We start from the raw sequence: 26,333 nt of genomic DNA on the forward strand, positions 1-26,333 counted from the left end.
GGGAGAGGGAGGGAGGGAGAACGAGATGTTAATTCAAATTATAAGAGCGAATAGATAGGTCTTAGGGAGGGACACATACTGTATTAAACAGCAGAGGTTTCAGTGGTTGAATTATAATAACAATAATAATAATAAGAGTTATAAAAATAATAATAGTGGAGCTTAAGACATCAGAGCAGGAAGTAGAGAAGGGAAGGAGAAGAGAGGAGAGGAAAAGAGAAGAGGGTGGGAGGAAGGAGAGAAGAGGAGGAGAGGAAGGAGAGAAGAGGAGAGGAGGAAGGAGAGAAGAGGAGAGGAGGAAGGAGAGAAGAGGAGAGGAAAGAGAGAAGAGGAGAGGAGGAAAAGGAGAAGAGGAGAGGAGGAAGGAGAGAAGAGGAGAGGAGGAAGGAGAGAAGAGGAGAGGAGGAAGGAGAGAAGAGGAGGAGAGGAAGGAGAGAAGAGGAGAGGAGGAAAGGAGAAGAGGAGAGGAGGAAGGAGAGAAGAGGGTGGGAGGAAAAGGAGAAGAGGAGGAGAGGAAGGAGAGAAGAGGAGGAAGGAGAGAAGAGAATTGGAGGAAAAAGTGGCATTATTGACAATATGTGACTAATTTCAGGAAACTAAGCATATGTCGCTCGTCACTACTTCACAGGAGATGCATTTTAACTTTTTATTTTTTTAAAGGCAGAAATGCCTTCTAGAACATGTGAACTTTCATGTGCCTTAATAAATTACAAACCTAGTTGGTTTAGCCATGGAAAAAGTCCATGATTGGCTGAGATAATGATGGGTTGGACATGCCGAGAGATGAGTTCTGATTGGTCTGCCATGTAGCATGCTTCTGTCTACAACATGAGCTGCTCAGTATGTGTAGGTAATCCTTTCTAACGCAGATTTTTTGAAGATGTCACAAATAACTTCCAAAGTGTTGCTAATGCTCTCCACTTTCTGGAGGACCAGGTTCTGAAATCAGTGGAATTCCCGGTGGAAGCAGAATATGATAGCTAAGGAGATGGAGAAAATGTAGGTCGTTTGTTTGCAAATATGCAGAGGGAGTCGAAAAGAGAACACACACAGAAGACTGTTGTATAAAACACCTGTCTTCGGATTACATCTTTAAACTAAGAGCAACCGTGGCGTCCGTGACAGAGAGGGAGAAGCTTCCATCCATATACACGGGTAAGAGAGTCTAGCTAGCTACATTTTCAGATATTTTATACGTTTCAAATTTTGTTAGAAAGTCATTTTCATTGCAAGTTAAAGCGTACTGTTAGCTAGCTAGCTAATGTTAACTGTCTGGCTGTCTCAATAGCTAACGTTAATGTGTATGATCTGTGTAGTATGCTGTGTAGTATGCTACTGTTAGCTAGCTAGCTAATGCTAACGGTCTGGCTGGCTCAATAGCTAACGTTAACGTGTATGATCTGTGTAGTATGCTGTGTGGTATGCTACTGTTAGCTAGCTAGCTAATGTTAGCTGTCTGGCTCAATAGCTAACGTTAACGTGTATGATCTGTGTAGTATGCTAGCTAGCTAACGTTAACGTGTATGATCTGTGTAGTATGCTACTGTTAGCTAGCTAACGTTAACATGTATGATCTGTGTAGTATGCTACTGTTAGCTAGCTAACGTTAACGTGTATGATCTGTGTAGTATGCTACTGCTAGCCAGCTAACGTTAACGTGTATGATCTGTGTAGTATGCTACTGTTAGCTAGCTAACGTTAACGTGTATGATCTGTGTAGTATGCTACTGTTAGCTAGCTAACGTTAACGTGTATGATCTGTGTAGTATGCTACTGCTAGCCAGCTAACGTTAACGTGTATGATCTGTGTAGTATGCTACTGCTAGCTAGCTAAGGTTAACGTGTATGATCTGTGTAGTATGCTACTGCTAGCTAGCTAACGTTAACCTGTATGATCTGTGTAGTATGCTACTGTTAGCTAGCTAACGTTAACGTGTATGATCTGTGTAGTATGCTAGCTAGCTAACGTTAACGTGTATGATCTGTGTAGTATGCTAGCTAGCTAACGTTAACGTGTATGATCTGTGTAGTATGCTACTGTTAGCTAGCTAACGTTAACGTGTATGATCTGTGTAGTATGCTACTGTTAGCTAGCTAACGTTAACGTGTATGATCTGTGTAGTATGCTACTGCTAGCTAGCTAAGGTTAACGTGTATGATCTGTGTAGTATGCTTGCAGCATATCAGTATGAAATGTTAAACTCATGTTCCTTGGTGTAGCTTTCAGGAGATCCATGTTAAAAAAACACTGTTTATGGTACACTGGTACATTGGTACACTGGTACACTGGTACATTGGTACACTGGTACACTGGTATACTGGTAGACTGGTACATTGGTACACTGGTATACTGGTACACTGGTATACTGGTAGACTGGTAGACTGGTACATTGGTACACTGGTACACTGGTACACTGGTACACTGGTAGACTGGTACACTGGTACACTGGTACACTGGTACACTGGTATACTGGTACACTGGTACACTGGTATACTGGTATACTGGTATACTGGTACACTGGTACACTGGTATACTGGTACACTGGTACACTGGTACACTGGTACACTGGTGCACTGGTATGTAATCACCTTGAGGACCCTACTCCCAGGCCACAACACACTGGGTATGTCCAAAATGGCACCCTATTTCATATATAGTGCATTATGGGCCCTGATCTAAAGTAGTTCACTACATAGGGAATAGGATGCACTATGGGTCCTGGCTTAAAGTAGTGCACTACATAGGGAATAGGGTGCACTATGGGTCCTGGTTTAAAGTAGTGCACTACATAGGGAATAGGGTGCACTATGGGTCCTGGTTTAAAGTAGTGCACTACATAGGGAATAGGGTGCACTATGGTTCCTGGTTTAAAGTAGTGCACTACATAGGGAATAGGGTGCACTATGGGTCCTGGTTTAAAGTAGTGCACTACATAGGGAATAGGGTGCACTATGGGTCCTGGTTTAAAGTAGTGCACTACATAGGGAATAGGGTGCCGTTTGAGTCTCATGCCCAGCCTCGCCTTGGAGCTGTTTAGATAGATGTTACCTACCAACACTAGTCCAGCAACTGCTAGTCTGCTGATTTTTAAATGTGTTGTTTGTGTTTGTGTGTGTGTGTCACTGTGTGTGTGTCACTGTGTGTGTGTCACTGTGTGTGTGTGTCACTGTGTGTGTGTGTGTCACTGTGTGTGTGTGTGTCACTGTGTGTGTGTGTGTCACTGTGTGTGCGTGTGTCACTGTGTGTGTGTCACTGTGTGTGTGTGTCACTGTGTGTGTGTCACTGTGTGTGTGTGTGTGTGTCACTGTGTGTGTGTCACTGTGTGTGTGTGTGTGTGTCACTGTGTGTGTGTGTCACTGCGTGTGTGTCACTGTGTGTGTGTGTGTCACTATTTGTGTGTGTGTCACTGTGTGTGTGTGTGTGTGTGTGTGTGTGTGTGTGTGTGTGTGTGTGTGTGTGTGTGTGTGTGTCACTGTGTGTGTGTGTATCGATGTGTTGGTTTGGATATTAGCAGTACAGTTCTCACACTGACTGACAGTAACTCATAATGTGTGTTGTCATGCAATGTCTTGCGACCACGGTACATTTTATATGGTCCTTCCAGCTGGATTAGAACCAACAAACCAATGTCCTGCGACCGCGGTACATTTTATATGGTCCTTCCAGCTGGATTAGAACCAACAAACCAATGTCCTGCGACCGCGGTATATTTTATATGGTCCTTCCAGCTGGATGTCCTAAGGATCTGTGTGGTCTGCCCTTACCCCTGGTCTCTCTCTATCCCCCTGGTCTCTCTCTATCCCCCTGGTCTCTCTCTCTATCTATCTCCCTGGTCTCTCTCTCTATCTATCTCCCCGGTCTGTCTCTCTATCTATCTCCTTGGTCTCTCTCTCTATCTAGCTCCCTAGTCTCTCTCTCTATCTATCTCCCTGGTCTCTCTCTATCCCCCTGGTCTCTCTCTCTATCTATCTCCCTGGTCTCTCTCTCTATCTCTCTCCCAGGTCTCTCTCTCTATCTATCTCCCTGGTCTCTCTCTCTATCTATCTCCCTGGTCTGTCCCTCCCCCTGATCTCTCTCTATCCCCTGGTCTCTCTCTCCATATCCCTGGTCTCTCTCTCCATATCCCTGGTCTCTCTCTCTATCTATCTCCCTGGTCTCTCTCTCTCCATCTCCCTGGTCTCTCTCTCCATCTCCCTTGTCTCTCTCCATCTCCCTTGTCTCTCTCCATCTTCCTGGTCTCTCTCTCCATATCCCTGGTCTCTCTATCTATCCCCCCGGTCTGTCCATCTCTCTGGTCTCTCTCTCTATCTCCCTTGTCTCTCTCTCTATCTCCCTGGTCTCTCTCTCCATCTCCCTGGTCTCTCTCTCCATCTCCCTGGTCTCTCTCTCCATCTCCCTGGTCTCTCTCTCCATCTCCCTGGTCTCTCTCTCCATCTCCCTGGTCTCTCTCTCCATCTCCCTGGTCTCTCTCTCCATATCCCTGGTCTCTCTCTCCATATCCCTGGTCTCTCTCTCCATATCCCTGGTCTCTCTCTCCATCTCCCTGGTCTCTCTCTCTATCTCCCTGGTATCTCTCTCCATCTCCCTGGTCTCTCTCTCCATATCCCTGGTCTCTCTCTCCATCTCCCTGGTCTTTCTCCATCTCCCTGGTCTCTCTCTCCATCTCCCTGGTCTCTCTCCAATCTCCCTGGTCTCTCTCTCCATCTCCCTGGTCTCTCTCTCCATCTCCCTGGTCTCTCTCTTCCATATCCCTGGTCTCTCTCTCCATATCCCTGGTCTTCTCTCTCATCTCCCTGGTCTCTCTCCACACTCCTGTCCTCTCTCCATATCCCTGGTCTCTCTCTCCATCTCCCTGGTCTCTCTCCATCTCCCTGGTCTCTCTCCATATCCCTGGTCTCTCTCCATATCCCTGGTCTCTCTCTCCATATCCCTGGTCTCTCTCTCCATATCCCTGGTCTCTCTCTCCATATCCCTGGTCTCTCTCTCCATATCCCTGGTCTCTCTCTCCATATCCCTGGTATTTCTCTATCTCCCTGGTCTCTCTCCATCTCCCTGGTCTGTGATTATTTGGTCTATCCTTTCGACCACGGTGCATTTTATATGGTACACGGAGACGGATTGGAACCAAGACCTAAGAACCACAACAATGTTTGAGCTCTTTTCCTGCCAGGCAGGCCTGTGGACTAGCTGGTGGAATGTGAACTGACCTCACCCCTGGTCCAGTAGACTGTGATAATGTAGGCTCTGGCTGCCTGTTCCCTGTAGTGCACTACTTTAGACCAGAGCTCTATATAGGAAATAGGGTTCCATTTATAGTGAACTACTTTAGACCAGAGCTCTATATAGGGAATAGGGTTCCATTTATAGTGCACTACTTTTGACCAGAGCTCTATATAGAGAATAGGGTTCAATTTATAGTGCACTACTTTAGACCAGAGCTCTATATAGAGAATAGGGTTCCATTTATAGTGCACTACTTTAGACCAGAGCTCTATATAGAGAATAGGGTTAATTTATAGTGCACTACTTTAGACCAGAGCTGTATGTGTATGTGTGCTCCTGTGTGGCCCTGGGCCCAGGCTGCGGTGTCAGGTTGTCCACACCCCTGCAGTGGCCTGGCACCGCTCCAAGAGGTGCTTCTCTTCTCACTGCAGACAACCGGCTTCCTGTTGAACAGAAAAAGTTTAACCACCCTCCTCCTCTCCTCTCTTCCCATCACCCCCTCACCCCCTACTCACCCCTCTCACCTCTCCCCTACTCCTCCCCCTTACCCCTCCTCTCTCCCCTCCACTCCTCCCCCTTGACCAGGGCCACATAAGACTTGTTAAAAGTAGTGCACTATATAGGGAATAGGGTGCCATTTGGGATGTACTCAGAGATATAAAACTGCTACAGGAAATATCAATACAACTGCTTCAGCTGATGAGTCCAGATCCATTTCTCTGGGTTTTGTCAGGTTGGAGGAATTACATTTCAATTACTGGGTGAAGACAAAGAGAGAGAGAGAGAGAGAGAGAGAGAGAGAGAGAGAGAGAGAGAGAGAGAGAGAGAGAGAGAGAGAGAGAGAAGAGAGAGGAGAGAGAGAGAGAGAGAGAGAGAGAGAGAGAGAGAGAGAGAGAGAGAGAGAGAGAGAGAGAGAGAGAGAGAGAGAGAGAGAGAGAGAGAGAAAGAGAGAGAGAGAGCAGTAAAAGAGGGCAGAATAAAGAAGTAGAGGACAGAGGTATGTCTAAGTGGGCCACTGCCTCTGTCTCTCTCTCTCTCTCTCTCTCTCTCTCTCTCTCTCTCTCTCTCTCTGCAGAGCTGGTGGGGCCAGGAACCATTCCTCTCTGAGTCACTCGTGGCTGGGGTCATTAACACTGTTGTACCTATTCAGCAGCACAGCCAAAACGGTCTGAAACAGATACAGGGTCAGAGTGGGCCAGAGACCTGGAAAAAACAGGGACACCCCACATGAAAGAAGACTATAGTGTATACTGTGGTAAGATTACTATAGTATTTACTGTAGTGTTTTTGCAGACTGTAGTGTACTGAAATATTCACTGTCGTGTTTTAGATCAGACTAAGGACACTAACCCTAGATCACAGACTAAGGACACTAACCCTAGATCACAAAGGACACTAACCCTAGATCACAGACTAAGGACACTAGATCACAGACTAAGGACACTAACTCTAGATCACAGACTAAGGACACTAGATCACAGACTAAGGACACTAGATCACATACTAAGGACACTAGATCATAGCCTAAGGACACTAACCCTAGATCACAGACTAAGGACACTAACCCTAGATCACAGGCTAAGGACACTAACTCTAGATCACAGACTAAGGACACTAGATCACAGACTAAGGACACTAACCCTAGATCACAGACTAAGGACACTAGATCACAGACTAAGGACACTAGATCACAGACTAAGGACACTAGATCACAGACTAAGGACACTAACCCTAGATCACAGACTAAGGACACTAGATCGCAGACTAAGGACACTAACCCTAGATCACAGACTAAGGACACTAGATCACAGACGAAGGACACTAGATCACAGACTAAGGACACTAACCCTAGATCACAGACTAAGGACACTAGATCACAGACTAAGGACACTAACCCTAGATCATAGCCTAAGGACACTAACCCTAGATCACAGACTAAGGACACTAGATCACAGACTAAGGACACTAGATCAAATCAAATCAAATAGTATTTACTGTAGTGTTTTTGCAGACTGTAGTGTACTGAAATATTCACTGTCGTGTTTTAGATCAGACTAAGGACACTAACCCTAGATCACAGACTAAGGACACTAACCCTAGATCACAAAGGACACTAACCCTAGATCACAGACTAAGGACACTAACCCTAGATCACAGACTAAGGACACTAACTCTAGATCACAGACTAAGGACACTAGATCACAGACTAAGGACACTAGATCACATACTAAGGACACTAGATCATAGCCTAAGGACACTAACCCTAGATCACAGACTAAGGACACTAACCCTAGATCACAGGCTAAGGACACTAACTCTAGATCACAGACTAAGGACACTAGATCACAGACTAAGGACACTAGATCACAGACTAAGGACACTAACCCTAGATCACAGACTAAGGACACTAGATCACAGACTAAGGACACTAGATCACAGACTAAGGACACTAGATCACAGACTAAGGACACTAACCCTAGATCACAGACTAAGGACACTAGATCGCAGACTAAGGACACTAACCCTAGATCACAGACTAAGGACACTAGATCACAGACGAAGGACACTAGATCACAGACTAAGGACACTAACCCTAGATCACAGACTAAGGACACTAGATCACAGACTAAGGACACTAACCCTAGATCATAGCCTAAGGACACTAACCCTAGATCACAGACTAAGGACACTAGATCACAGACTAAGGACACTAGATCAAATCAAATCAAATTTATTTATATAGCCCTTCGTATATCAGCTGAAATCTCAAAGTGCTGTACAGAAACCCAGCCTAAAACCCCAAACAGCAAGCAATGCATGTGAAAGAGGCACGGTGGCTAGGAAAAACTCCCTAGGAAAAACTCCCTAGAAAGGCCAAAAACCTAGGAAGAAACCTAGAGAGGAACCAGGCTATGAGGGGTGGCCAGTCCTCTTCTGGCTGTGCCGGGTGGATATTATAACAGAACATGGTCAAGATGTTAAAATGTTCATAAATGACCAGCATGGTCAAATAATAATAATCATTGTAGTTGTCGAGGGTGCAACAAGCACATCCGGTGAACAGGTCAGGGTTCCGTAGCCGCAGGCAGAACAGTTGAAACTAGATCACAGACGAAGGACACTAGATCACAGACTAAGGACAATAGATCATAGCCTAAGGACACTAACCCTAGATCACAGACTAAGGACACTAACCCTAGATCACAGGCTAAGGACACTAACTCTAGATCACAGACTAAGGACACTAGATCACAGAATAAGGACACTAACTCTAGATCACAGACTAAGGACACTAGATCACAGACTAAGGACATTAGATCACAGACTAAGGACACTAGATCATAGCCTAAGGACACTAACCCTAGATCACAGACTAAGGACACTAACCCTAGATCACAGGCTAAGGACACTAACTCTAGATCACAGACTAAGGACACTAGATCACAGACTAAGGACACTAGATCACAGACTAAGGACACTAACCCTAGATCACAGACTAAGGACACTAGATCACAGACTAAGGACACTAGATCACAGACTAAGGACACTAGATCACAGACTAAGGACACTAACCCTAGATCACAGACTAAGGACACTAGATCGCAGACTAAGGACACTAACCCTAGATCACAGATTAAGGACACTAGATCACAGACGAAGGACACTAGATCACAGACTAAGGACACTAACCCTAGATCACAGACTAAGGACACTAGATCACAGACTAAGGACACTAAGCCTAGATCACAGACTAAGGACACTAACCCTAGATCACAGACTAAGGACACTAGATCACAGACTAAGGACACTAGATCACAGACTAAGGACACTAACCCTAGATCATAGCCTAAGGACACTAACCCTAGATCACAGACTAAGGACACTAACCCTAGATCACAGGCTAAGGACACTAACTCTAGATCACAGACTAAGGACACTAGATCACAGACTAAGGACACTAGATCACAGACTAAGGACACTAACCCTAGATCACAGACTAAGGACACTAGATCACAGACTAAGGACACTAGATCACAGACTAAGGACACTAGATCACAGACTAAGGACACTAACCCTAGATCACAGACTAAGGACACTAGATCGCAGACTAAGGACACTAACCCTAGATCACAGACTAAGGACACTAGATCACAGACGAAGGACACTAGATCACAGACTAAGGACACTAACCCTAGATCACAGACTAAGGACACTAGATCACAGACTAAGGACACTAACCCTAGATCATAGCCTAAGGACACTAACCCTAGATCACAGACTAAGGACACTAGATCACAGACTAAGGACACTAGATCAAATCAAATCAAATTTATTTATATAGCCCTTCGTATATCAGCTGAAATCTCAAAGTGCTGTACAGAAACCCAGCCTAAAACCCCAAACAGCAAGCAATGCATGTGAAAGAGGCACGGTGGCTAGGAAAAACTCCCTAGGAAAAACTCCCTAGAAAGGCCAAAAACCTAGGAAGAAACCTAGAGAGGAACCAGGCTATGAGGGGTGGCCAGTCCTCTTCTGGCTGTGCCGGGTGGATATTATAACAGAACATGGTCAAGATGTTAAAATGTTCATAAATGACCAGCATGGTCAAATAATAATAATCATTGTAGTTGTCGAGGGTGCAACAAGCACATCCGGTGAACAGGTCAGGGTTCCGTAGCCGCAGGCAGAACAGTTGAAACTAGATCACAGACGAAGGACACTAGATCACAGACTAAGGACAATAGATCATAGCCTAAGGACACTAACCCTAGATCACAGACTAAGGACACTAACCCTAGATCACAGGCTAAGGACACTAACTCTAGATCACAGACTAAGGACACTAGATCACAGAATAAGGACACTAACTCTAGATCACAGACTAAGGACACTAGATCACAGACTAAGGACATTAGATCACAGACTAAGGACACTAGATCATAGCCTAAGGACACTAACCCTAGATCACAGACTAAGGACACTAACCCTAGATCACAGGCTAAGGACACTAACTCTAGATCACAGACTAAGGACACTAGATCACAGACTAAGGACACTAGATCACAGACTAAGGACACTAACCCTAGATCACAGACTAAGGACACTAGATCACAGACTAAGGACACTAGATCACAGACTAAGGACACTAGATCACAGACTAAGGACACTAACCCTAGATCACAGACTAAGGACACTAGATCGCAGACTAAGGACACTAACCCTAGATCACAGATTAAGGACACTAGATCACAGACGAAGGACACTAGATCACAGACTAAGGACACTAACCCTAGATCACAGACTAAGGACACTAGATCACAGACTAAGGACACTAAGCCTAGATCACAGACTAAGGACACTAACCCTAGATCACAGACTAAGGACACTAGATCACAGACTAAGGACACTAGATCACAGACTAAGGACACTAGATCACAGACTAAGGACACTAACCCTAGATCATAGCCTAAGGACACTAACCCTAGATCACAGACTAAGGACACTAGATCACAGACGAAGGACACTAGATCACAGACTAAGGACAATAGATCATAGCCTAAGGACACTAACCCTAGATCACAGACTAAGGACACTAACCCTAGATCACAGGCTAAGGACACTAACTCTAGATCACAGACTAAGGACACTAGATCACAGACTAAGGACACTAACTCTAGATCACAGACTAAGGACACTAGATCACAGACTAAGGACACTAGATCACAGCCTAAGGACACTAGATCATAGCCTAAGGACACTAACCCTAGATCACAGACTAAGGACACTAACCCTAGATAACAGGCTAAGGACACTAACTCTAGATCACAGACTAAGGACACTAGATCACAGACTAAGGACACTAACTCTAGATCACAGACTAAGGACACTAGATCACAGACTAAGGACACTAGATCACAGACTAAGGACACTAGATCATAGCCTAAGGACACTAACCCTAGATCACAGACTAAGGACACTAACCCTAGATCACAGGCTAAGGACACTAACTCTAGATCACAGACTAAGGACACTAGATCACAGACTAAGGACACTAGATCACAGACTAAGGACACTAACCCTAGATCACAGACTAAGGACACTAGATCACAGACTAAGGGCACTAGATCACAGACTAAGGACACTAGATCACAGACTAAGGACACTAACCCTAGATCACAGACTAAGGACACTAGATCGCAGACTAAGGACACTAACCCTATATCACAGACTAAGGACACTAGATCACAGACTAAGGACACTAGATCACAGACTAAGGACACTAGATCACAGACTAAGGACACTAACCCTAGATCATAGCCTAAGGACACTAACCCTAGATCACAGACTAAGGACACTAGATCACAGACTAAGGACACTAACCCTAGATCACAGACTAAGGACACTAGATCACAGACGAAGGACACTAGATCACAGACTAAGGACACTAACCCTAGATCATAGCCTAAGGACACTAGATCACAGACTAAGGACACTAGATCACAGACAGAAACACAAAACAAAGCAAATATTTGACTCTGGGCCCGAGTATTAGGCAGTTTACTCTGGGCACGATATTCATCCGAAATCGAAAATACTGCCCCCTATACCCTAAAAAGTTAAGGCAAACAGCGTATGCTTTTACTAATCATAGTTGCACACCTCATGTAGCCTAGCCCTATGGCCTATATGTTTTGATAAGGTTTGTATCACAACTAAAGTGGCGAAATAACTTCTTAAAAGCACACGAATCCGCTTTACAACAGGTGTAGAGCCTAACTGGCATACACATACGCAGCACGTGAGTATTTTATTTTTTTATTTTATTTTATTTATTTATTTCACCTTTATTTAACCAGGTAGGCAAGTTGAGAACAAGTTCTCATTTACAATTGCGACCTGTATCACGTTTGAGGAAGATCATTTTCACCATAAAAACAAATTTGTGGTCACTTTTGATAATGATGTTTTCCTGCTTCACTCTTATATCCTACTGCCATGTGCACATTTCTACGCTTATAATGTGAAGAAATAGTCTAATAGTTTATCAACATTTTAAGCAAAACGTTTTTATCTGTTAAAACAGCTTTTAATATGAGATCTATTGCATCCCACAACTGTCCCGCACTATGTTTGGAATATTTATTTCTCGCACAGAATAGGTCTTACTTTTGTACTACGGGGGATAGTAGATTGACATAGGGCTAGTGCTTTTGCTGTTTGTTAGGCCTACTCATCTTGTTGGTTGACGATATCTTCAATATGCGCCTCGGGAATTGGATAAGGATGCGTGCAGTTGCGTACCCGATGTGTCTTCACTTGTAGCCTGTGAGAAAGTTCCGGTCATATTTTATTTTATTTTATATTTTATTTCACCTTTATTTAACCAGGTAGGCAAGTTGAGAACAAGTTCTCATTTACAATTGCGACCTGGCCAAGATAAAGCAAAGCAGTTGATTGAGAGCCATGTGAGTGAGAGGTGCTTTGACACGCAGGCGGGAGAAAGGAATTATAATTATTATATTCAGCCCAAGGGCACAACGGCCACTGGCCACAAAAGGCACCAATGTTTTTAGGGGGATTATGGCCGCACAAAGGGGAAATTCGAGGCCTTATCAAGTGCTTGTCAAATTGTGAACGAGAGACTGATGAAGTGTGTACAGCCTGCACAAAAAAACAAAGCAGAGCTCATGCCTTTCATGCAACTTTAAAAAAATCATCATTAGAGTCTCATCATGCAGCCTTACAATGTATTAAACATGAAAACATATAGCCCAACGTTTGTAGAACAACTAAAGTTACATGAATAACTCTAAATTAAACATATACTGTAGGAATACCTATTTCTTTGTTAACCGCTCAACACAGAATAGCCGCATGTGCGCACAACCCTCAAATCATTGAGAAAATATCCTTTCTATTTTATTCAGTTTTGTTCAGGTGTGTTTCTTCATACTATAAAATGACACGGAATTCTAAGCAAATCTTGTCTGCTAAATGAACTAGTGTAGCCCACAGCCATATGGCATAGAACGATTAGGACCTGCTAAATGAACTAGTGTAGCCCACAGCCATATGGCATAGAACGATTAGGACCTGCTAAATGAACTAGTGTAGCCCACAGCCATATGGCATAGAACGATTAGGACCTGCTAAATGAACTAGTGTAGCCCACAGCCATATGGCATAGAACGATTAGGACCTGCTAAATGAACTAGTGTAGCCCACAGCCATATGGCATAGAACGATTAGGACCTGCTAAATGAACTAGTGTAGCCCACAGCCATATGGCATAGAACGATTAGGACCTGCTAAATGAACTAGTGTAGCCCACAGCCATATGGCATAGAACGATTAGGACCTGCTAAATGAACTAGTGTAGCCCACAGCCATATGGCATAGAACGATTAGGACCTGCTAAATGAACTAGTGTAGCCCACAGCCATATGGCATAGAACGATTAGGACCTGCTAAATGAACTAGTGTAGCCCACAGCCATATGGCATAGAACGATTAGGACCTGCTAAATGAACTAGTGTAGCCCACAGCCATATGGCATAGAACGATTAGGACCTGCTAAATGAACTAGTGTAGCCCACAGCCATATGGCATAGAAAGATTAGGACCTGCTAAATGAACTAGTGTAGCCCACAGCCATATGGCATAGAACGATCAGGACCTGCTAAATGAACTAGTGTAGCCCACAGCCATATGGCATAGAACGATCAGGACCTGCTAAATGAACTAGTGTAGCCCACAGCCATATGGCATAGAACGAATAGGACCTGCTAAATGAACTAGTGTAGCCCACAGCCATATGGCATAGAACGATTAGGACCTGCTAAATGAACTAGTGTAGCCCACAGCCATATGGCATAGAACGATCAGGACCTGCTAAATGAACTAGTGTAGCCACAGCCATATGGCATAGAACGAATAGGACCTGCTAAATGAACTAGTGTAGCCCACAGCCATATGGCATAGAACGATTAGGACCTGCTAAATGAACTACTGTAGCCCACAGCCATATGGCATAGAACGATTAGGACCTGCTAAATGAACTAATGTAGCCCACAGCCATATGGCATAGAACGATTAGGACCTGCTAAATGAACTAGTGTAGCCCACAGCCATATGGCATAGAACGATTAGGACCTGCTAAATGAACTAGTGTAGCCCACAGCCATATGGCATAGAACGATTAGGACCTGCTAAATGAACTAGTGTAGCCCACAGCCATATGGCATAGAACGATTAGGACCTGCTAAATGAACTAGTGTAGCCCACAGCCATATGGCATAGAACGATTAGGACCTGCTAAATGAACTAGTGTAGCCCACAGCCATATGGCATAGAACGATTAGGACCTGCTAAATGAACTAGTGTAGCCCACAGCCATATGGCATAGAACGATTAGGACCTGCTAAATGAACTAGTGTAGCCCACAGCCATATGGCATAGAAAGATTAGGACCTGCTAAATGAACTAGTGTAGCCCACAGCCATATGGCATAGAACGATCAGGACCTGCTAAATGAACTAGTGTAGCCCACAGCCATATGGCATAGAACGATCAGGACTTGCTAAATGAACTAGTGTAGCCCACAGCCATATGGAACTAGTAGCCCACAGCCATATGGCATAGAACGTTAGGACCTGCTAAATGAACTAGTGTAGCCCACAGCCATATGGCATAGAACGATTAGGACCTGCTAAATGAACTAGTGTAGCCCACAGCCATATGGCATAGAACGATTAGGACCTGCTAATGAACTAGTGTAGCCCACAGCCATATGGCATAGAACGATTAGGACCTGCTAAATGAACTAGTGTAGCCCACAGCCATATGGCATAGAACGATTAGGACCTGCTAAATGAACTAGTGTAGCCCACAGCCATATGGCATAGAACGATTAGGACCTGCTAAATGAACTAGTGTAGCCCACAGCCATATGGCATAGAACGATTAGGACCTGCTAAATGAACTAGTGTAGCCCACAGCCATATGGCATAGAACGATCAGGACCTGCTAAATGAACTAGTGTAGCCCACAGCCATATGGCATAGAACGATCAGGACCTGCTAAATGAACTAGTGTAGCCCACAGCCATATGGCATAGAACGATCAGGACCTGCTAAATGAACTAGTGTAGCCCACAGCCATATGGCATAGAACGATAGGACCTGCTAAATGAACTAGTGTAGCCCACAGCCATATGGCATAGAACGATTAGGACCTGCTAAATGAACTAGTGTAGCCCACAGCCATATGGCATAGAACGATTAGGACCTGCTAAATGAACTAGTGTAGCCCACAGCCATATGGCATAGAACGATCAGGACCTGCTAAATGAACTAGTGTAGCCCACAGCCATATGGCATAGAACGATTAGGACCTGCTAAATGAACTAGTGTAGCCCACAGCCATATGGCATAGAACGATTAGGACCTGCTAAATGAACTAGTGTAGCCCACAGCCATATGGCATAGAACGATTAGGACCTGCTAAATGAACTAGTGTAGCCCACAGCCATATGGCATAGAACGATTAGGACCTGCTAAATGAACTAGTGTAGCCCACAGCCATATGGCATAGAACGATTAGGACCTGCTAAATGAACTAGTGTAGCCCACAGCCATATGGCATAGAACGAATAGGACCTGCTAAATGAACTAGTGTAGCCCACAGCCATATGGCATAGAACGATTAGGACCTGCTAAATGAACTAGTGTAGCCCACAGCCATATGGCATAGAACGATTAGGACCTGCTAAATGAACTAGTGTAGCCCACAGCCATATGGCATAGCCAGATCAGTACCTAACATAAGGACAACTCAGAGTATGCTATTCTGTTCTTCTGAACTAGACTACATTTTCTTCAAATCATGTTTCTTCAGACCTGTCTAAAATAAATAATGGATTTATTATTTGTGATTGTTTAGGCTATATTACTATTAAAATGTAGATGTTCCTAAAGGTCTGCATCAGTGGCTTGTAGGATATGTGTGGAAGCCAGGAGATGCTAAATGTTAATTAACGGTCAATTACCGTGAGACCGGCAGTTATTTGCTTGACAATCACCGCCACAGCCCTAGTTCTGAGTGTTTGTCAATACCATTATGTTGAGGGGAAAAGCAACATCATGATGAGTAGACTATCTTCATTGGTAAACAGACTGCACTGCACTGGCCAGAGACTGCTGCAGCAGTGACATAGCAATTACAACAGAGAGATACGGAGGAGTTATGAGATAGATAGATGTGTGTGTTTCTGTGTGTGTGTGTGTGTGTGTGTGTGTGTGTGTGTGTGTGTGTGTGTGTGTGTGTGTGTGTGTGTGTGTGTGTGTGTGTGTGTGTGTGTGTGTGTGTGTGTGTGTGTGAAAGAGATCAAATGAAAGGAAATACAATTATGTAATATATTGAACTCCTCAGCATGACAAATTAACTGCCTCCTCTCTCTGTGTCCATCTTTAATGACAGTCTTTCACAGATCCCCATCTATCCTGAGAGAGAGAGAGAATGAGAGAGAAAGAGACAGATCGAGAGATACAGAGAGAGAGAATGAGACAGAGAATGAGAGAGAGAGAGAGAGAGAGAGACAGAACAAGAGAGAGAGAGAGAATGAGAGAGAGAGAGAGACAGAATGAGAGAGAGCTACAGAGCGAGAGAAATACAGAGAGAGCGAGATACAGAGAGAGCGAGATACAGAGAGAGCGAGATACAGAGAGAGAAAGAGAGAACGAGAGAGAGATACAGAGAGAGAGAATGACAGAGAGAGAAAGAGACAGAACGAGAGAGAGATACAGAGAAAGAAAGAGAGTGAGAGTGAGTGAGTGAGTGAGTGAGTGAGAGAGAGAGAGAGTGAGAGAGAGAGAGAGAGAGAGAAGAGATAGAAAGAGAGAGAGAGAGCTCAAACATAGCCCCATCTGAGGATGCCATTAGAAGCAGCCATTATGTACACACACACACACACACACACACACACAGACACACACACACACACACAGACACACACACACACACACACACACACAGACACACACACACACACACACACACACACACACACACACACACACACACACACACACACACACACACACACACACACACACAGCTTCAATAACAAGCTCTGCACGTCGCTCTATCCTGGTCATCATGGAGATGGTTGCCTCTGACGACATCGAGCGATACTTTCTCAGGGACCAGAGGAGAGGAAAACACTGTGTGTGTGTGGTGTGTGTGTGTGTGTGGTGTGTGTGTGTGTGGTGTGTGTGTGTGTGTGTGTGTGTGTGTGGTGTGTGAGGAATAAGAATGGGTTTGAATAGCTCTCTAGTAGAGCAGGGACAAGGCTCCTGCTGTTAACATTTCAAGGTATGTCTCTGAAAGTGAAGCTGGTTAGTTAATAACCCCAAACATGACATCGCCGATCCGAGATAAATACAGCAGTGCTTTAACGTTTGACATTTGAAACCCGAGGATGATTCATTTACGAATGTATATGCAAACAATACAGAAAAATAAATAAATACCTGAATATTTAATTCTGTCTGTTTCATATTCATTCATCAATGTTTTAATCATTACTCTAGGCAAGAAGGCAGGAAGGCTGATGGTTTTGGTCCCTAAAGAAGCAAAGAAAACCTGGGTCTCCACACAAAACCGCTGGTGGAAGTTTCTAGATGACCCGACGAGCAGAAGTGATAACGTCTGATGGTCCTGCAAGATGGTCCTGCATAGCAGCTCAGGGCTGCGTCCTGATTCTAACACCCTTCTCACAAAGTGTACACTCGCACACTTTCTTGCATGGATTTAATAAGAGTGGAAACTCACTCCAGTCAATGCTTTTAAATCCCTAACGGGGAGTGTACACTTCTGGAAAAGGGTGGTGAATTGTATTCCTAATCTTCATTTTATGTATAATTCTGCCTGTTTACTATTCATTCATTCATTTATCATTGTTACCCCGCAGACAGGAAGTCCCCTGGGCTTGATCCAAAATGGCGTCTCACCTTCAGCTTGTGCTCATGCTCCTTGTTGACGCGGGTCAGCAGCTGGGCCTTGCGTCGGTTCAGGGCGTCGATGAGGGCGTCACACTGCGCCACCAGACAGGCTTCGAACTCCACACCGTTCTCCTGCAGGAAAGACAGACAGTCAGACACACAGACAGACAGACAGCTGGGACACAAGGCTGTGTGGATAGACTTTGAAGAACACATAAAGACAGGAATGACAGACAGGAAGGTAGTATGTATCAGTCCTACGGTTATAAAAAGCAGGCAAACTGACAGACAATGTGAGGCCGTATTTATCAAGCGTCTCAGAGTAGGAGAGCTGATCTAGGATCTGTTTTGCCATTTAGATCAAAATGAATGAGGGTATATTTATTTTATAACTAGGCAAGTCAGTTAAGAACAAATTCCTATTTACAATGACGGCCTACCAGGGAACAGTGGGTTAACTGCCTTGTTCAGGAGCAGAACAACAGATTTGTACCTTGTCAGATCAGGGATTCAATCTTGCAACCTTTCGGTTAACTAGTCCAACGCTCTAACCACTAGGCTACCCTGCCGTATATGGACAGATCCTAGATCAGATTGAATGAGGGTATATGGACAGATCCTAGATCAGAATGAATGAGGGTATATGGACAGATCCTAGATCATAATGAATGAGGGTATATGGACAGATCCTAGATCAGAATGAATGAGGGTATATGGACAGATCCTAGATCAGATTGAATGAGTGTATATGGACAGATCCTAGATCATAATGAATGAGGGTATATGGACAGATCCTAGATCAGAATGAATGAGGGTATATGGACAGATCCTAGATCAGATTGAATGAGTGTATATGGACAGATCCTAGATCAGATTGAATGAGGGTATATGGACAGATCCTAGATCAGAATGAATGAGGGTATATGGACAGATTCTAGATCAGATTGAATGAGGGTATATGGACAGATCCTAGATCAGAATGAATGAGGGTATATGGACAGATCCTAGATCAGATTGAATGAGGGTATATGGACAGATTCTAGATCAGATTGAATGAGGGTATATGGACAGATTCTAGATCAGAATGAATGAGGGTATATGGACAGATCCTAGATCAGATTGAATGAGTGTATATGGACAGATCCTAGATCAGAATGAATGAGGGTATATGGACAGATCCTAGATCAGATTGAATGAGGGTATATGGACAGATCCTAGATCAGAATGAATGAGGGTATATGGACAGATCCTAGATCATAATGAATGAGGGTATATGGACAGATCCTAGATCAGAATGAATGAGGGTATATGGACAGATTCTAGATCAGATTGAATGAGGGTATATGGACAGATCCTAGATCAGAATGAATGAGGGTATATGGACAGATCCTAGATCAGAATGAATGAGGGTATATGGACAGATTCTAGATCAGATTGAATGAGGGTATATGGACAGATCCTAGATCAGATTGAATGAGGGTATATGGACAGATCCTAGATCAGAATGAATGAGGGTATATGGACAGATTCTAGATCAGATTGAATGAGGGTATATGGACAGATCCTAGATCAGAATGAATGAGGGTATATGGACAGATCCTAGATCAGATTGAATGAGGGTATATGGACAGATTCTAGATCAGATTGAATGAGGGTATATGGACAGATTCTAGATGAGAATGAATGAGGGTATATGGACAGATCCTAGATCAGATTGAATGAGTGTATATGGACAGATCCTAGATCAGAATGAATGAGGGTATATGGACAGATCCTAGATCAGATTGAATGAGGGTATATGGACAGATCCTAGATCAGAATGAATGAGGGTATATGGACAGATTCTAGATCAGATTGAATGAGGGTATATGGACAGATTCTAGATCAGAATGAATGAGGGTATATGGACAGATTCTAGATCAGATTGAATGAGGGTATATGGACAGATTCTAGATCAGAATGAATGAGGGTATATGGACAGATTCTAGATCAGATTGAATGAGGGTATATGGACAGATTCTAGATCAGATTGAATGAGGGTATATGGACAGATCCTAGATCAGATTGAATGAGGGTATATGGACAGATTCTAGATCAGATTGAATGAGGGTATATGGACAGATTCTAGATCAGCACTCTTACTCTGAGATGCTTAATTTGTACAGCCCTAGATCATTGAAACACATGTAACCCTAAAATGAAGCAGACCAGGTGCTGCCTGTCGGGGACAAGATGGCAGACTACTGGGAAAGGAACTGTCATGGGCAGACTAGTTGTATTTTTTGTAGCCATTGTAGACTATTTGTAGTTTTGGGGAGGGGGGGTAGACTATCTAAAGTCTTTTTAGTTATTTATATTTTACTATCTGAAGACTATTTGTAGTTTGAAACAAGTTCATTGTGGTGAACAGACTGAAGAAACTAGTGTAGTGAAAGAAGATTGGAGATTCCGTTGCTATCTACTTCTCAGGTAAGGTAGCATCACCAGGTATTGTTGGAGTTCTCCTGTATCCCAACCCAACTCTACCCCTCCTCTCCTCCTCTCCTTCTCCTCCTCCTTCTCCTTCTCCTCCTCTCCTCCTCCTTCTCCTCCTTCTCCTTCTCCTTCTCCTCCTCCTCTCCTTCTCCTCCTCCTTCTCCTCCTCTCCTTCTCCTTCTCCTTCTCCTCCTCTCCTTCTCCTCCTCCTTCTCCTCCTCTCCTTCTCCTCCTCTCCTTCTCCTCCTCCTTCTCCTCCTTCTCCTTCTCCTCCTCCTTCTCCTTCTCCTTCTCCTCCTCCTTCTCCTCCTCCTTCTCCTCCTCCTTCTCCTCCTTCTCCTTCTCCTCCTCCTCCTCCTCCACTTCTCACCTTCAGTGTTCCCCACCCTGATGTCACTAGTAAGGGTCTCCCTGGACCATCAGCGGGCTGTGTGACAAGAAGAGGAATCAGCTTGGACATCTGATCTAATCCAGAGAAATAGAATGCTTTGCTCCAAAATGAGACACTCAAAAATGGCCGCCAGAGAGTCCACCCATTATGGCATCATCGACCTGAATAGGGATACCCATCCAACTCATTGTAATTCTATGATCTACCCCCTCATCCCACGCTCTGTCTATGACACCTACTGTTACCATAGCTACTGTTGTTGGGTATCGTGGTAACACTTCAGGCAAAGTTCACAGTTGTCAATGCTTAAAGTTCTGTACATATTAGTGAACCTAAAGGCGTCAGCATGCTTCAGTTAGGTTGGCGCATAACCGAAGTCGAGTGTGCTCGCATACTCCCTTGAAAGACCTTCGCTTGAAAAACAAGAAAAAAAATGGCAATAGTACTGTTTGTCCATTTTGAGATGCCGTAGCCAGTATACACTTCTTCAAAATAGTCTTAATTAATCTAAGACAACTCAAGAAATCTGTCATTAATTTTGACGTTTTTGCAGAGATTTTAGTCGTGCAATTTTACATCTAACTAAGATGTTTGTTGCAGTATTTCTCAAGTGAAAAAATGTGCATGAAAACAAGTTGTTTCTCGTTGAATGACAACAAAGACTTTATTGAAGAATCTCTACTGTTGACCAATCACTGACGATGGGCCGTAGACTTCGGGCTACCGACTTCGGCTTGCCTCCAGAATTTTTTTATACCCTTACTGATGTCCAAAACGATCCAAAAATGTTTTGTCATGATATATACACAAAGTCTTCCCGAAGTGTTTTGTCTGGGAAGCATGCGGACGCCTTAAGGAGTTCCTATAGGATGACAGGGGATTGGGGCTATGACTGGGTGAGAGTGTAGGAGGGGCTTGTGATGGCGGGAGGAGGGACTGTGACTACGTCCCAAATGGCACCCTATTCCCTATATAGCGCACTACTTTTAACCAAAGCCCAATGGGACCCTATTCCCTATATAGTGCACTACTTTTAACCAAAGCCCAATGGGACCCTATTCCCTATATAGTGCACTACTTTTAACCAAAGCCCTATGGGACCCTATTCCCTATATAGTGCACTACTTTAGACCAAAGCCCTATTAGCCCTGATCAAAAGTGGTGCACTATACAGGGAATAGGGTGCCATTTGGGATGTATCCTATGACGATGTTGGTTAGGAGGAGCAGTGAGTGTGTACCGTACCTGGATGTGCTGCACCATGTTCCTCAGCTGAACCAGGAACTCCTTGGCCTCGGTAGCTCTGTCAGACAGGATGTTGAGGGCCTGGGACAGCTGGCCCTGAGGAGGACAGAGAGAAACATGGTCAGCATTAGACACATCCATGTGAATGAATGAATGAATGAATGAATTCATCAATCAATTGGACTAAGGTGGTTGGGAGGAGGAGGGGGGGTTCAGAGGTGGTTGGGAGGAGGAGGGGGGGGTCAGAGGTGGTTGGGAGGAGGAGGGGGGGGTCGAAGGTGGGGGGAGGGTGGTTGGAGGAGGAGGGGGGGGTCGAAGGTGGGGGGAGGGTGGTTGGGGTGAGGGGATCGGATCAGAGATGGGGGGAGGGGGTCGGAGGTGGGGGGAGGGTGGTTGGAGGTGGGGGGAGGGTGGTTGGAGGTGGGGGGAGGGGGTCGGAGGTGGGGGGAGGGTGGTTGGAGGTGGTTGGGGGGAGGTGGGGGGAGGGTGGTGGTTGAGGGGGCATAAAAGTGGGGCTGTGTGAACAGAGGGGGTGATAGAGTGAGGGCGTGGTCTGACACACACACACACACACACACACCTCATAACAGTAACCCTGAGTGCTGTGTGCGGTTGAGTGAACTGACTAGAGATCAGCCAAGTGGGGACAGAGCTTGTTATCTTTCGGGAGGACTGAGGCTGAGAGGGTGAGAGGGAGACTCTGCTTCATCCTGCCAGAACACAGCCCTCAGTTCCAGAACACAGCCCTCAGTTCCAGAACACAGCCCTCAGTTCCAGAACACAACCCTCAGTTCCAGAACACAACCCTCAGTTCCAGAACACAGCCCTCAGTTCCAGAACACAGCCCTCAGTTCCAGAACACAGCCCTCAGTTCCAGAACACAACCCTCAGTTCCAGAACACAGCCCTCAGTTCCAGAACACAGCCCTCAGTTCCAGAACACAGCCCTCAGTTCCAGAACACAACCCTCAGTTCCAGAACACAGCCCTCAGTTCCAGAACCCAGCCCTCAGTTCCAGAACACAACCCTCAGTTCCAGAACACAGCCCTCAGTTCCAGAACACAGCCCTCAGTTCCAGAACACAACCCTCAGTTCCAGAACACAGCCCTCAGTTCCAGAACACAGCCCTCAGTTCCAGAACACAACCCTCAGTTCCAGAACACAGCCCTCAGTTCCAGAACACAACCCTCAGTTCCAGAACACAACTCTCAGTTCCAGAACACAACCCTCAGTTCCAGAACACAGCCCTCAGTTCCAGAACACAGCCCTCCGTTCCAGAACACAGCCCTCAGTTCCAGAACACAGCCCTCAGTTCCAGAACACAACCCTCAGTTCCAGAACACAGCCCTCAGTTCCAGAACACAGCCCTCAGTTCCAGAACACAGCCCTCAGTTCCAGAACACAGCCCTCAGTTCCAGAACACAGCCCTCAGTTCCAGAACACAACCCTCAGTTCCAGAACACAGCCCTCAGTTCCAGAACACAACCCTCAGTTCCAGAACACAACTCTCAGTTCCAGAACACAACCTCAGTTCCAGAACACAGCCCTCAGTTCCAGAACACAAGCCCTCAGTTCCAGAAACACAACCCTCAGTTCCAGAACACAGCCCTCAGTTCCAGAACACAACCCTCAGTTCCAGAACACAACCCTCAGTTCCAGAACACAAGCCCTCAGTTCCAGAACACAACCCTCAGTTCCAGAACACAGCCCTCAGTTCCAGAACACAACCCTCAGTTCCAGAACACAGCCCTCAGTTCCAGAACACAACCCTCAGTTCCAGAACACAGCCCTCAGTTCCAGAACACAGCCCTCAGTTCCAGAACACACCCTCAGTTCCAGAACACAGCCCTCAGTTCCAGAACACAGCCCTCAGTTCCAGAACACAACCCTCAGTTCCAGAACACAGCCCTCAGTTCCAGAACACAACCCTCAGTTCCAGAACACCAGCCCCTCAGTTCCAGAACACAGCCCTCAGTTCCAGAACACAACCCTCAGTTCCAGAACACAGCCCTCAGTTCCAGAACACAGCCCTCAGTTCCAGAACACAACCCTCAGTTCCAGAACACAGCCCTCAGTTCCAGAACACAACCCTCAGTTCCAGAACACAACCCTCAGTTCCAGAACACAGCCCTCAGTTCCAGAACACAGCCCTCAGTTCCAGAACACAACTCTCAGTTCCAGAACACAACCCTCAGTTCCAGAACACAGCCATCAGTTCCAGAACACAGCCCTCAGTTCCAGAACACAGCCCTCAGTTCCAGAACACAACCCTCAGTTCCAGAACACAGCCCTCAGTTCCAGAACACAACCCTCAGTTCCAGAACACAGCCCTCAGTTCCAGAACACAGCCCTCAGTTCCAGAACAGAACTCTCAGTTCCAGAACACAACCCTCAGTTCCAGAACACAGCCCTCAGTTCCAGAGCACAACCCTCAGTTCCAGAACACAGCCCTCAGTTCCAGAACACAACCCTCAGTTCCAGAACACAGCCCTCAGTTCCAGAACACAACTCTCAGTTCCAGAACACAGCCCTCAGTTCCAGAACACAACCCTCAGTTCCAGAACACAACTCTCAGTTCCAGAACACAACCCTCAGTTCCAGAACACAGCCCTCAGTTCCAGAACACAGCCCTCAGTTCCAGAACACAGCCCTCAGTTCCAGAACACAACCCTCAGTTCCAGAACACAGCCCTCAGTTCCAGAACACAGCCCTCAGTTCCAGAACAGAACTCTCAGTTCCAGAACACAACCCTCAGTTCCAGAACACAGCCCTCAGTTCCAGAGCACAACCCTCAGTTCCAGAACACAGCCCTCAGTTCCAGAACACAACCCTCAGTTCCAGAACACAGCCCTCAGTTCCAGAACACAACTCTCAGTTCCAGAACACAGCCCTCAGTTCCAGAACACAACCCTCAGTTCCAGAACACAACTCTCAGTTCCAGAACACAACCCTCAGTTCCAGAACACAGCCCTCAGTTCCAGAACCCAGCCCTCAGTTCCAGAACCCAACCCTCAGTTCCAGAACACAACCCTCCGTTCCAGAACACAGCCCTCAGTTCCAGAACACAGCCCTCAGTTCCAGAACACAACCCTCAGTTCCAGAACACAGCCCTCAGTTCCAGAACCCAGCCCTCAGTTCCAGAACCCAACCCTCAGTTCCAGAACACAACCCTCCGTTCCAGAACACAGCCCTCAGTTCCAGAACACAGCCCTCAGTTCCAGAACACAACCCTCAGTTCCAGAACACAGCCCTCAGTTCCAGAACACAACCCTCAGTTCCAGAACACAGCCCTCAGTTCCAGAACACAACCCTCAGTTCCAGAACACAGCCCTCAGTTCCAGAGCGCAACCCTCAGTTCAGGAACGCAGCCCTCAGTTCCAGAACACAGCCCACAGTTCCAGAACACAACCCTCAGTTCCAGAACACAGCCCTCAGTTCCAGAACACAACTCTCAGTTCCAGAACACAACCCTCAGTTCCAGAACACAGCCCTCAGTTCCAGAGCACAACCCTCAGTTCCAGAACACAGCCCTCAGTTCCAGAACACAACCCTCAGTTCCAGAACACAGCCCTCAGTTCCAGAACACAACCCTCAGTTCCAGAACACAACCCTCCGTTCCAGAACACAACCCTCCGTTCCAGAACACAGCCCTCAGTTCCAGAACACAGCCCTCAGTTCCAGAACACAACCCTCAGTTCCAGAACACAACTCTCAGTTCCAGAACACAACCCTCAGTTCCAGAACACAGCCCTCAGTTCCAGAACACAGCCCTCAGTTCCAGAACACAACCCTCCGTTCCAGAACACAGCCCTCAGTTCCAGAACACAGCCCTCAGTTCCAGAACACAACCCTCAGTTCCAGAACACAGCCCTCAGTTCCAGAACACAGCCCTCAGTTCCAGAACACAGCCCTCAGTTCCAGAACACAACCCTCAGTTCCAGAACACAACCCTCAGTTCCAGAACACAGCCCTCAGTTCCAGAACACAGCCCTCAGTTC

General features: G+C 45.6%; 1 protein-coding gene across 3 annotated transcripts in view; it reads right to left on the reverse strand.

The window, feature by feature from the left end:
- LOC115161900 (E3 ubiquitin-protein ligase TRIM9-like) overlaps window positions 1-26,333 on the reverse strand; it is an 83,335-nt gene that overhangs the window by 20,570 nt on the left and 36,432 nt on the right. For 2 of the 3 annotated variants that reach the window (XM_029712717.1, XM_029712719.1), the window contains exons 2-4: window positions 22,337-22,432; window positions 21,071-21,127; window positions 18,235-18,357 (exon numbers count right to left, since the gene is read on the reverse strand). In XM_029712717.1, the coding sequence (XP_029568577.1) occupies window positions 18,235-18,357; window positions 21,071-21,127; window positions 22,337-22,432 (276 nt within the window). The remainder of the gene's footprint in view (window positions 1-18,234; window positions 18,358-21,070; window positions 21,128-22,336; window positions 22,433-26,333) is intronic. The other variant, XM_029712718.1, reaches the window with a different exon arrangement.

This window comes from Salmo trutta, chromosome 25, assembly GCF_901001165.1.
Source record: "Salmo trutta chromosome 25, fSalTru1.1, whole genome shotgun sequence".
NCBI lineage: Eukaryota > Metazoa > Chordata > Actinopteri > Salmoniformes > Salmonidae > Salmo > Salmo trutta.